Source organism: Callorhinchus milii, unplaced genomic scaffold (assembly GCF_018977255.1).
Source record: "Callorhinchus milii isolate IMCB2004 unplaced genomic scaffold, IMCB_Cmil_1.0 Scaffold725, whole genome shotgun sequence".
In the NCBI taxonomy this organism is placed as follows: domain Eukaryota; kingdom Metazoa; phylum Chordata; class Chondrichthyes; order Chimaeriformes; family Callorhinchidae; genus Callorhinchus; species Callorhinchus milii.
Window position 1 is genome coordinate 1 of NW_024705466.1, and position 13,690 is coordinate 13,690.

At 50.0% G+C, this 13,690-nt stretch overlaps 1 protein-coding gene across 1 annotated transcript; it reads left to right on the forward strand.

The window, feature by feature from the left end:
* Positions 1-5,486: 5,486 nt before the first annotated feature.
* Positions 5,487-13,174, forward strand: LOC121852310 (indian hedgehog protein-like). The gene is made up of 5 exons (XM_042346408.1): positions 5,487-5,879; positions 7,547-7,808; positions 12,102-12,521; positions 12,574-12,664; positions 12,763-13,174. The coding sequence occupies exons 1-5, from the start codon at positions 5,487-5,489 to the stop codon at positions 13,172-13,174; spliced, it is 1,578 nt and encodes a 525-aa protein (XP_042202342.1).
* The last annotated feature ends 516 nt before the right edge of the window (positions 13,175-13,690 follow it).

Sequence of the window (13,690 nt, forward strand, 5' to 3'; positions counted from 1 at the left end):
CACGTTGTAGAGAGGGAGGGAAGGGGGGAGTGAGGGGCGGGGCTGAAAATCTGGAGCCTGAGATGGAAGCGAGGGAAACCTCAATCTGTGAAGTGGCGAAGAACACAAGTGAAGAGGGTCGCACTTCAGACCTCGACGACGCGCCCAGCGAGGGGGCCGAGGGCTCCCAGGAAACGCGAGCAGCCAAGAGCACGGAGGAGCCCACACAGGACCCCGGCAAGGCAGCAGCGGGGACCAGGAAGAAGAATGAAGCAGCGGCACAGGAGGATAAAGGCAAGCCGTTTGCAGGCGACATCTGCGACCTTTGCGGGAAGCGGTACAAGAACCGCCCTGGCCGGGCTGTCATTACACGCACAGCCGCTTAGTGGATGAGGAGGGCGAGGACAAGGACTCGTGGCCCGCCACACCTGTCACGCGCCGCTCGGAGGACCTCAAAGCCAAAAAAGGTCCTGATGGGCTGGCAAACCCTAGCAACTACTGCGATTTGGAGAACAAGGAGACGGGACAACCGGAAGAATTGGTTTCCTGTTCCGATTGTGGAGTTTCTGCACACCCGTCCTGTTTGGAGTACACTTCAAACATGAGCACCGCCATCAAGACTTACCGTTGGCAGTGCATTGATTGCAAGCGCTGCAACATTTGCGGCGCCTATGAGAATGACGAACATTGTAACCATAAATGCCTTAATAGTGGAATATTTTGTATCACAGTGGCCAATAGAATCTGAGTAGACCTAATGTACAACAACCAGATCCTATGTAATTTGTGTGTATATGCGCCGAATTTTGAGAATGTTTGTTGATTTTAATTTTATGCTGCGTACCTGCTTGTGGAAAGGAGAGAGCAGTACTTTCCGCAGGTTTTTTTGTAAGAGGTTTTTTTGTTTGCCTGTTTGGCCATCCTTAGCAGTCTGGTGTATCTTACTGGGCGTTGGGTTGGCTCCCCATGCGGGTGTGCTCACTGCCATTGCTTACCGAGGTACTACATGTTTTGGGTACCAACCATCCCCGTGTGCTGGTTGTTTACTCAGTGCTGTGTTTGGTCACCTGATATGCCAAGGTCTGCAGTAAGTAGTTACTGTGTACTGCAGCTGATGTTTTTTTTACTGTAATGTTCAAGCTTGCTTACGGATTTAGAAGAAACATAATAAAAGAATGGAAAAAAGGGGAGGGAGGAGGGGAGGGGAGGGAGGGAGGGGAGGGAGGGGGATCTGGTGATGGGTATTTTGAGGATGATTTGTTTTCTTATTGGTGTCTATGAACACCGTAACACACAATGGGACTAATGTTACACGGGAAACTCGCGTTAAATTTTTGATTAAAAGAAAAATACAAACAAACGACATGATGAACGAAGTAAAGTGCCGAAAGACTGAGCATCTTTCTCGTCTGATCGTTTAAAAAAAAGGAGGGAGGGGAGAGAGAGGTGGGAGGGAGGGGACGAGGGATAGAGGGAGAGAGGGGTGGGAGGGAGGGAGGGGGGTGGGAGGGTGGAAGGGAGGAGTGGTAGGAGGGGAGGAGGGAGGGAGGTGAGAGAGGGGTGGAGGGAGGGGGAGGAGCAAGAGGGAGGGGGAGTAGGAGAGGGAGGGGCGGCAGGAGGGGGAAGGATGGGAGGGAGATTTGGGGGTCTTACAATGGAACATCTGTGACGTGTTGTTTGTCTACTAAAAGCCATCCAGGCAGCGAATTTCAGTCACGTAGGGAAAAATAAATAATAATTAATAAATTATAAAATGATAGAAATAATATTAATAAAATGATAATTATTAGACTATTTTATATAATTTAATTAATTTTATTATTTCCATCATTTTATTATTTAATATTTATTTTTCCCTACTTGACTTTACCGAAAACACCTAAGAGTGTGAATCGTTGCAGTCACGAATGCTTCAAATCTAGAAGCATTGAGGTGTTTTAGAAACACAGATGAAGGTCTTCATTCCGGTGAGCTATCAAGATCTTTTACACAAACGCCGAGGAAGGTCACGGGGTCAGGACATGAGAACATTCAATACAAAAGCACGATACGCTCAAAGTAAAAACGAACATTAATTGTCACGCACAACGAGTCTGTGTGCAAAATGTCAGCTCGATTGGATCACGGGAAGTGGGTTAAAAAACGACCGAAAGATTTGCACGGTCGTAAGCGCGCAAGCAGGCAAGTGAACTTAATATAAAGGATTTAAAAATACGTCAATTTTCTTTGAGATTTGAAGCTTTCGTAACTGCAAGGATTCATACTCTTAGGTTTTTTCGGTAAAGTCACGTAGGAAAAAATAAGAAAAATATTATAATAAATGAAAAATAACTAAATTACATCACAATTGAGTTATTTTTCGTTTATTATAATTTTATAACTTTTCTTACCTACGTAGTTTTACCAAAAAAACCTAAGATTATATCAATTATCTGTATACCGATTAAATCTAGTTTAGTTTTATCTGTATATGGATAACACGTAGTTTAGCTGTATCTGTATATCGATAAACAATGATCGTGTTTTCATGTTATCTGTATATAGATGACGAATTAGTTAAGTTGAATATGTATTTATAAAACATGAAATATGGTTTTACCTTTCCTCTACTTTGCGTGGCGGTGACACTGATTCTGCCGAGTTGTTGAACTCAGCAGCAGCAGAAGGAGCAGTGCAGATGGAGGGTGGCATGTGATGTCGATCTGAATGTCACTTCTATTTACGATGGAGATGTGTTACGACGACCCTATCATCGTAAGTCGAAAATATCGTAAGTCGAAGATGGCCTCTAGCCTAGCCAGGAGTCTTACAGGGTGGTGGTAATCTAGCAAAACAGAGCAAGTTACAGTAGCGTACTGTATAGACTATATCCTGTGTGTGTTTATTAATTACAAGACTGTATTGCACAGTAACATTTAAAGTAAAAAAAACCAAGGTAAATTCTTAACCTACCTATATGAACTGCAAATTAATATGAAGTTTGTTCAGGAAACAATCCTATCTGCTAGAAAAATAAACTTTTAGCATGCATTGAACGTATCGTATCGTGGTAACATTGAAATGAAATCGCTAAAGCTACGTATCATAATGTAGTGTATAATGTAGTGTATAGCGTAGTGTATAGTAATAGGGTAGTGTGTAGTGTATAGTGTAGTGTATAGCGTAGTGTATAGTAATAGTGTAGTGTATAGTTTAGTGTGTAGTGTATAGTGTAGTGTATAGCGTAGTGTATAGTAATAGTGTAGTGTATAGTTTAGTGTGTAGTGTATAGTGTAGTGCAGGGGTCGGGAACCTTTTTGACTGGGAGAGCCATAAAAGCCCAATTTTTCTTAATATATTTCATTGAGAGCCATATAGTATTTTAAACGTATAATAAATTAAATATGTCTTACTTTTAATGCGACTTCTGGTCACGGGACCCGTGACCCGAGAAATTTTATCTTCAAAACTAATTTCTGTTTACTTTAAAATGACACAGTATTATTAAGCAATATCACAAGTATTTTAAAATCAGTTCCAAACTCATTTTATTTTTATTTTATTATTATTTTTTTCAACTCAAATTTGTCTGGGAGCCATATGCCGTCACCGGAAGAGCCATATATGGCTCGCGAGCCATAGGTTGCCGACCGCTGGTGTAGTGTATAGTAGTGTATAGTAATAGTGTAGTGTATAGTAATAGTGTATAGTAATAGTGTAGTGTATAGTGTAGTGTAGTTAGTGTAGTGTAGTGTATGTTAGTGTGTAGCAGTAAATAAAATCGCTAAAGCTACGTATCATAAATGCATTCACCGTGGCCAATTACAGCCAACGTTAGTTGAGCGTGGACAATTAGACCCAAGCCGAAACATAACATTTACAAAAGAATGTTTCCAAATATGTTATTTTTTTTATAATAGAATATAGTGTTGTCATCAGTAAGACGTAAGTATACCAAGTTTGCAGTCGATGCCACATTGGGAAGTGGGTTAAAATTGAGTGACAAGATTTGAGGATACAACGACAACAACAACAACGTGTAAAATTGGAATCATGGAGAGTATTCTATATGAACAAATCGCTCTACCTACAGCATGTACCGCTATAAACCTTGTTCATGTGTAGTAGTACCCCAGTAATTACCATGAAAATCGGATAATTTTTATAGGGTAAGGGTAAAAGTAGGCTCATTGTTTTTCTTACTCTTAAGTTTTTTTCGGTAAAGGCACGTTGGTTAAATAATACAAAATAAAATAATAATTCGTGAAAATAAGTCGATGTATTTTTATTTTATTATAAATTTTTGTATTTTTTTAGGACGTGACTTTACCGAAACAACCCGCTAAGAGTATGAATCCTTGCAGTCACGAAAACTTCAAATCTAGAATCGCTGCTTTTCCCTTTAACATTCACCTTGCCGGGCCTACACGCACACACTTTACCCCCACTCGCTCGCTCACTCACCCACACAGCAGGAGAGGTGGAGGAGGTGGTGATGATGAGAGGCTTGCCTGGTGAGGTGTCAGTCCCAGCACCACAGCAATGGTGCTCCAGGACGCGCTCGAGAGAGACAGAGAGAACGAGAGACGACGAGGAGGTGGTGGTGGTGGAGGAGGTGGTGGAGGAGGAGGAGGTAGTGGTGGTGGAGGTGGTGGTGGAGGAGGTAGTGGTGGAGGTGGTGGAGGTCTCCCAGGGCGCGGCACTCTTGGCACAGCGCGGGGCTCCAACTATTCATTTGCAACCACGAGGCCGCGGGACTGCGGTGAGAGCCCCAGCAGTAGCAGCAGCAGCGGCCAGCAGCCAGCAGCAGACAAGGCGGCTTGGCAGCTCGGTGCGAGTGGTGTGCGCCTCTGCAAGCGCGCTTCAACAATCGGCGTGCCCCGTTGCTTTGGCCCCTGGGTTTGTGTGTGAGGAGGGCTGCTGCTGCTTGCTTGTGTCTTGGTACTGGCCACACACACGCACACACACATACGGACAGAGACGGAGGGACACACGCGCACGCGCGCAGCCTGCAGCATTCGCCGACAACTCAGCCACCACCAACAGCGATATCATTATCAGCAGCGGCAGCACCACCACCATTAACAGCGACAGCGGTGGTAATAGCAGCAGCAGCACCACTATCAGCAATACACAATCACCATCAGCATCAGCAATATACAATTACCATCATCACCATCAGCAATACACAATCACCATCATCACCATCAGCGATACACAATTACCATCATCACCATCAGCAATACACAATCACCATCAGTATCACCATGACCAACACAAAATTACCACAAACATCACCACAAGCATCATCATTAGCAGCAACACAATCGCCATTGTCACCACCAACACCACCACCAGCACCAGCACCATCCGCAACACGATCGCCATCTGTACCATCATCATCGGCTGTAGCAGCGCCATCGCCACCACCGCCACCACCATCGTCAGCAGCTTTAGCGTCACCACCATCCAGCAGCAGCAGCAGCACACAGCCGGGCACCCAGCTGACATCTTGCGGCGGCAGCAGCATGGGGCGAGATTGTCGCCACCTGGACCATCTCCTCGCCCATCGGCGGAGCGCGCCGCTCTCCTCATCACCGCCGCCGCCGCCGCCGCCGCTGTCCGTCAGCATCCTCCTGCTGCTGCTGCTGCTCCTGCTGCTGCTGCTGCCTCAGCCGGCAGAGTCCTGCGGACCTGGTAGCTTGAACGGGGGCCGGCGGCGCCCGGCGCGCAAGCTGACGCCGCTCGCCTTCAAGCAGTTCGTGCCCAACGTGGCCGAGAGGGCGCTGGGCGCGAGCGGCCGCTACGAGGGGAAGATCGCACGCGGCTCCGAGAGGTTCCGGGAGCTGACGCCCAACTACAACCCCGACGTCGTGTTCAAGGACGAGGAGGGCACCGGGGCCGACCGCCTCATGACGCAGGTGAGGAGGGTGCCTTGATTGGGGCGGGGGGGGATTAGGTGAGGGTGAGGATGGATGATGGTTATGATGATGGGGATGAGGATGTGGAGGAAGATGATGATGGCGAGGAAGATGATGGCGAGGATGATGATAGTACTGCTGATGGTGGCGCTGGTAATGATACTCCTAAATGAATATAACATGATCATTAGTGATGATATATTAATAATGATATGATCAATCTAGATTTGAAGTTTTTGTGACTGCAAGGATCCATACTCTTTGGTTCTTTCGGTAAAGTCACGTGGGTAGAAAATTCATAAAATCATTAATTTATTTTATACCTACGTGACTTTACCGAAAGAACCAAAAAGTGATGAAATGATCATCAGTGATGATACTCCTAATGATGAAATGATCATCAGTGATGATACTTCTAATGATGAAATGATCATCAGTGATGATACTCCTAATGATGATATTATCATCATTTTTTATGATCAGTGGAAACAAGAAGATGCTCGGTGTAGTCGGCACTTTGCTTTGTTCACCATTTCGTTTGTTTTTAATCTTTGCTTTATGTAACCCCCCGCTCTCTCTCTCTCCTCGCTCTCTCTCGTTCTGCACGCAGCCCCGTGTCTCCCTCTCTTCCGTCTCTCCGTGTTGGTCTCCATATCTCTCACTCTTCCCCCCTCCTCCTCCTCCCTGTAGTTCCCCTCTCGCCGTCTCTCCGTGTATCGCTCCCCCCTCTCTCCCTATTCTCATTCTCTCTCCATTTCTCCCTCTCATCGTGTCTATCTCTGTCGATGTCTCCTTCTCTCTCCTTCTCTACCCTTGTTCTCCCCGTGCATAACCCCCCTCCTCTTCCCCGTGTCTCTCCATCTCCCGCCCGCTCCATCTCTGCCCCTTTGTCTCGTCATTTCACCCCCCTCCACACCCCATTGTTTACCTACTGCCATCTCCTTCTCTCTCGCAATTTACTGTCTCCCGTGTCTCCCCGTGAGTCCCCGTGTCTCCCCGTGACTCCGTCCCCGTGTCTCTCCGTGTCTCCCCGTGTCTTCCCGTGTCTCTCCGTGTCTCCTGTCCCGTGTCTCTCCGTGTCTCCCCGTGTCTCCGTGTCTCCCGTGTCTCCCCGTGTCTCCCTCCACTGTACCCTTCTTTCCTTCCCTTCTCGCTCCATCTGTCTACCTCCCACCCCACCCCCCTTTGTATTTCTCTCCCCAACTCCTTGTTTCTCTCTCGCTCTGCCTCTCTCTCTCCCTCTACTCTCTCCACCTACGCCACCCACACACCCTCCTGTGTCCACCTCTCTCTGAACTCCGGTCCCTACGCTTGGGAGCCGGACAAGCCCCTCTCTGCACCAGCGTGGACGGCACCCTCGTGGTGTTCACCTTCTGAAGCGCTCGCTCGTCACCGTGGCGTGCGCGATGACCACCACCACCACCACCACCACGTGACTTTTCTTTCGTGTTGTGCGCGGCGCATTTAGCGCCACAGCACGTGGATTTGTAGCGTTTATTTTCATTCGTTTGCTGGTGACTTTGTGCATTTCATATCGGAGTCGCCTCCAGCGCTGTTGCTGCTGCTGGCGGCAATAAAAGTTGTTTAAAAAGTCAAAAGTCTGCCCCGTCTCTCCCCTCTCAACTCTCTCTCTTCCGTCTCTCTCCCGCTCGCTCGCTCGTGCTCAGCGCTGCAAGGAGCGCCTCAACTCGCTCGCCATCTCCGTGATGAACACGTGGCCCGGCGTGAAGCTGCGCGTGACCGAGGGCTGGGACGAGGACGGCCACCACTCGGAGGAGTCGCTGCACTACGAGGGGCGCGCCGTGGACATCACCACGTCGGACCGCGACCGCGACAAGTACGGCACGCTGGCACGCCTCGCCGCCCAGGCGGGCTTCGACTGGGTCCACTACGAGTCCAAGTCGCACGTGCACTGCTCCGTCAAGGCCGGTGAGCGCGTTGCGAGCGACGAGTTATTCGTGGTGGGACCTCCTTTGCCAGCACCACAATATACTAATAGGGGTTTCCCCTTTTTTCTGGCAACAAAAAATGCCACCTTTTGCAAGGAATCGTGCTTACATTAGCCACAATACTCGCAGTCGAATGCCGCCTTTTGGCGTCATCTGGTCGAACACTGTATGAGACTAGGCTCTAAAGAAGGCTGTCTCTGGTGTGGACCAATCATTTTCAAAGACAATGCATACATTATCAGAGTATTGTTTTTTGTTTTGCATTTGACTGCAAGTATAGTGGTTAATGTAAGCATGATTCCTTGCAAAAGGTGTCAGTTTTTGTTGCCAGAAAAAAAGGGGAAAACCCTATTGGTAGAGTTATTCGTGGTTCGTGATGTCGAACCGGTTAATCGATTGATAATAAAAAAAAGTGTGTTTAGAAGAACAAGAAGAAAACAACTACATTTGGCGTTTTGTCAATGACAATATTTCTGTGGCGTATGTGGGCGTTGCAATTAAACGAGTGCGCGTGCGTGTGGCGAACTTCTTTCGCACCGTACGTAGCCAACCGCACTAATCGGAGGTGTGGGGGCAGGACAACAAACGTGGTGGCCCCACGGCCATCGCTCCACGGTAAGTGATGTGTGTGTGTGTACTGTATGTCGTAGGCGACGTTTCGGGCAATGGTCCTACTTCACGTGCTGCGGTAGACTATTCAGTAGTAAACAAGTAAGCCGTGTCTCCTTCACATATCCGACTCGCTTAAAAAAACATCACAGCCATAAAACAAATACCTTGATGTTTCATGCGTAGAGACGGATATGCGATGAAGGCGACTGTGTGTGCTCATCTCATTTAATAAAAACAATTTAATTCGTGTTCTCCCACAAGCAGCTCACGATCGAGCCGCAGGGATATAGCTCCGTGGCCTTCAGAGGCAAAAAGTGTCCTCAGGCGCCGTGGCTACACACGAGGGGGGGGGGGGTGGGTGGCCAGCACCACGCCCGACAGGCGATGTTTACACACTCTGCACCAGGTACTCATTTGAGGCTGAGTCGACCTAGGGGGAGGCTCAGAACCGGTTCCGTTAATCGCCAACTGGTGTTGGCCGTGAGCGGGAATCGAACTCGGCTCGCTGGGTTCGTAGCGCAGCGCAGCGCCAAACACAAAAGAAACAGATCCCCCGTATAGTCTTCAACAGGCTGTAGGGGCAAGTGCTGTTAGCGAGCACCTATGAAGGCCGGCGTGTCACACGAGGGGGTGGGTGGCCAGCACAACGCCCCGCCGCCTCTGTCTCCCGAGTGGCGATGTTTACACACCACATCAGACATACTCATTTGAGGCTGAGTCGACCTAGAGGAGGAGGACTTGGACCGGTTCAGATAATTGTCACCGGTGTTGGCCGTGAGCTGGAATCGAACTGGTCTAACTGGGCTACACGAACACGGCGGCGCTAACCACACACATACACACATACACACACACACACATACACACACACACACACACACGTGTATGTGTGTGTGTGTGTACATGTACACACACACATACACGCGCCCTTCATGTGACCCACGCTGTATTTGTCCACTCGTGTAAAAGTGCCGCTTCTCTTGTTTCCTGTTGAGTGTTTAACCTTCGGCAGCGACTTTCCGCACCGCGTGGGGTGTCACACTCGGTGCGACTGACGATGTTGCTCCGCTGGCCGTAGCCGCTGTCGTCACCGTTGTCACTTTGGAGCGCTGTCGCGACGGCTCTCGACACTGCACGGCTCTCGCGCCTGGCCACCTGAGTTCGAGCCCCGGTCTCGGCTCGAACATTGCTGGCGAGTGACGTCGGGACCGCACAATCCCCCAACTTCTTCCCCAACCGGCGCTGTCCAGAGTGCTGAAGTTGCGAGGCTTGGGGCTGACTGTGTGCTCCATGCTACGCCATTTACCTGTGTTGAGAGCCCCCCTTTTTGTCGTCGTTGTTGTTGTTGTTGTTTTCGTAACGCATCTGCAAACACAAAAGCATAATGTCGAGCAAGACCAGAGTGGTTATTGACGCATGTGTTGAGTTGTCGTCGTTGTCGTTGTTGGTTCTCTCTCTCCATCTCATTCTCTCTCCATCTCATTCTCTCTCCATCTCATTCTCTCTCCATCTCATTCTCTCTCCATCTCATTCTCTCCCTCCATCTCATTCTCTCCTCCATCTCATTCTCTCTCCATCTCATTCTCTCTCCATCTCATTCTCCATCTCATTCTCTCTCCATCTCATTCTCTCTCCATCTCATTCTCTCTCCATCTCATTCTCTCTCCATCTCATTCTCTCTCCATCTCATTCTCCATCTCATTCTCTCTCCATCTCATTCTCTCTCCATCTCATTCTCTCTCCATCTCATTCTCTCTCCATCTCATTCTCTCTCCATCTCATTCTCTCTCTCCATCTCATTCTCTCTCCATCTCATTCTCTCTCCATCTCATTCTCTCTCCATCTCATTCTCCCTCCATCTCATTCTCTCTCCATCTCATTCTCTCTCCATCTCATTCTCTCTCCATCTCATTCTCTCTCCATCTCATTCTCTCTCCATCTCATTCTCTCTCCATCTCATTCTCTCTCCATCTCATTCTCCCTCCATCTCATTCTCTCTCCATCTCATTCTCCCTCCATCTCATTCTCTCTCCATCTCATTCTCTCTCCATCTCATTCTCTCTCCATCTCATTCTCTCTCCATCTCATTCTCTCTCCATCTCATTCTCCCATCTCATTCTCTCTCCATCTCATTCTCTCTCCATCTCATTCTCTCTCCATCTCATTCTCCCTCCATCTCATTCTCCCTCCATCTCATTCTCCATCTCATTCTCCATCTCATTCTCCATCTCATTCTCCCTCCATCTCATTCTCTCTCCATCTCATTCTCCCTCCATCTCATTCTCTCTCCATCTCATTCTCCCTCCATCTCATTCTCCTCCATCTCATTCTCCATCTCATTCTCCATCTCATTCTCCATCTCATTCTCCCTCCATCTCATTCTCTCTCCATCTCATTCTCTCTCCATCTCATTCTCTCTCCATCTCATTCTCTCTCCATCTCATTCTCCATCTCATTCTCTCTCCATCTCATTCTCTCTCCATCTCATTCTCTCTCCATCTCATTCTCTCTCCATCTCATTCTCTCTCCATCTCATTCTCCATCTCATTCTCTCTCCATCTCATTCTCCATCTCATTCTCTCTCCATCTCATTCTCTCTCCATCTCATTCTCTCTCCATCTCATTCTCCTTCTCATTCATTCTCCATCTCATTCTCCATCTCATTCTCCATCTCATTCTCCCTCCATCTCATTCTCTCTCCATCTCATTCTCTCTCCATCTCATTCTCTCTCCATCTCATTCTCTCTCCATCTCATCTCCATTCTCTCTCCATCTCATTCTCTCTCCATCTCATCTCATCTCTCTCCATCTCATTCTCTCTCCATCTCATTCTCTCTCCATCTCATTCTCTCTCCATCTCATTCTCTCTCCATCTCATTCTCTCTCCATCTCATTCTCCCTCCATCTCATTCTCTCTCCATCTCATTCCTCCCTCCATCTCATCTCTCTCCATCTCATTCTCTCTCCATCTCATTCTCTCTCCATCTCATTCTCCCTCCATCTCATTCTCCCTCCATCTCATTCTCCATCTCATTCTCCATCTCATTCTCCATCTCATTCTCCCTCCATCTCATTCTCTCTCCATCTCATTCTCTCTCCATCTCATTCTCTCTCCATCTCATTCTCTCTCCATCTCATTCTCCATCTCATTCTCTCTCCATCTCATTCTCTCTCCATCTCATTCTCTCTCCATCTCATTCTCTCTCCATCTCATTCTCTCTCTCTCCATCTCAATCTCTCTCTCTCCATCTCAGTCTCTCTCTCCATCTCAGTCTCTCTCCATCTCATTCTCTCTCTCCATCTCATTCTCCATCTCTTCTCATCTCATTCTCCCATCTCATTCTCTCTCCATCTCATTCTCTCTCCATCTCATTCTCTCTCCATCTCATTCTCTCTCCATCTCATTCTCTCTCCATCTCATTCTCCTTCTCATTCATTCTCCATCTCATTCTCTCTCCATCTCAGTCTCTCTCCATCTCCGTCTCTGCCGGTCTCTCTCCATCCCTCTATCTCTCCATCTCTATGTCTCAATCTATATTTCTCTCTCTCCATCTGTCCATATCCCCTCTCTTCATCTCGATGTCTCATTCTCTAACCGGTCTCTCTCCATCCCCCCACCCTCCACACCCCCCGCATCTCTACCTCCATCCCACCCGTGCAGAGAACTCCAACATCGCGGCGGCCAAGGGCAGCGAGGGCTGCTTCCACGGCGACGCGCGCCTCTTGGTGGAGGGCGGCGGCTCCAAGAGGCTGCGCGACCTGCGGGCCGGCGAGCGCGTCCTGGCGGCGAGCGGGCCCACCTCGCCGCCCGCCTACAGCGACCTCCTCCTCTTCCTCGACCGCGAGCCCCGCCAGCGGCGCCGCTTCATCGCCCTGGAGACGGAAGGCGGCGGCCGCCTCCTCGTCACCCCCTCGCACCTCGTGTTCGCCGCGCCCGGAGACTCCGACGATGACGGCGGCGGCGATAGTGGCAGCGGTGTTCCCCCGGAGGAGCGCGCCGTGGCCCTCTTTGCCAGCCGCGTGCGGCCCGGCATGTTCGTCTTTGAGCTGGCGGGTGCTCTTGCTGATCCTGCTGCTACTGGTCGTGTTGGTGGTGGCGGTGGTGTTGATCTTCCTGGTGGTGCTGGTGGTAGCGTTAGTGGTGGTGCTGGCGGTAGCGTTAGTGGTGGTGCTGGTGGCGTTAGTGGTGGTGTTGGCGGTAGCGTTAGTGGTGGTGCTGGTGGCGTTAGTGGTGGTGCTGGTGGTAGCGTTAGTGGTGGTGCTGGTGGTAGCGTTAGTGGTGGTGCTGGTGGCGTTAGTGGTGGTGTTGGTGGTGGTGTTAGTGGTGTTGTTGTTGGCGATGACGGAGCACCGCGGCTGCGTGCGGTGCGCGTGGCGCGCGTGAGCTGGGTGGAGGCGCTGGGGTCGTACGCGCCGCTCACGCACCACGGCACGGCGATCGTCGACGGGCTGCTGGTGTCGTGCTACGCGGCCGTCGAGACGCACGGCCTGGCTCACGTCGCCTTCGCGCCGCTCCGCACGGCCCACCAGCTCATGCGGGGCCTCGGGATACATTCGCGCAGCAGCAGCAGCGGCGGCGACGGCAATAGCAGCGGCAGCGGCAGCAGCAGTAGCAAGAACGCACCGGGAGCGGAGGGAGAAGGAATTCACTGGTACCCGCGACTCCTCCACACGCTCGCCCGTCTGCTGCTCGGCGAAGACGTGTTCCACATCCTCTCGCCTGGCCGCGCGTGAGCAGCTGGGGAGCCAGGAGGAGCCAGCAGCAGCAGCAGCGGCAGGAGGAGGATGAGGATCCATTGCTCCCGGGGAGGCAAACGTTGCCAGATCCGTGGCTCGGTGGACCAGATCGGTCGACGCGGGTGGCGGGCAAGTGGGAAGGTTCGCGATGATGGGCACCGTGCCAGGGGCAGCCACGGGGCAGTCGTCGGCCGACCTGGCGGTGCAGCCCGAAGGATGATTTGGGTTTCCCCCAATTCGCTCGTCGTGTTCGAACACGTGACGGACGCGTCTCGCGGCAGGAGAGGCTCCCTAGGGGGGGGGTCTTCGTCCAAGCTAGAAGGTTGGCCAAGGGTCCTGTAAGTTATAGGTGAGCTCGACTATAATGTTAACAGTGATTGTACATCACTTGCAAAGCAAGTGTCGCCACATATGTTGTTTGTTGTTGTTGTTGCTGCTGTTGTTGTTGTTACGTTGAACAATGAGGTAGCGGACGTTATGAAGGGGCCCTAAATAAAATAAAAACACGCAAAT

Bases quoted from the DNA above. Each gene is read 5' to 3' on its own strand.
- LOC121852310 (XM_042346408.1), top strand. From the start codon at position 5,487: ATGGGGCGAGATTGTCGCCACCTGGACCATCTCCTCGCCCATCGGCGG. The intron at 5,880-7,546 runs GTGAGGAGGGTG...GCTCGTGCTCAG, and splicing joins CCGACCGCCTCATGACGCAG to CGCTGCAAGGAGCGCCTCAA. The intron at 7,809-12,101 runs GTGAGCGCGTTG...CCACCCGTGCAG, and splicing joins GCACTGCTCCGTCAAGGCCG to AGAACTCCAACATCGCGGCG.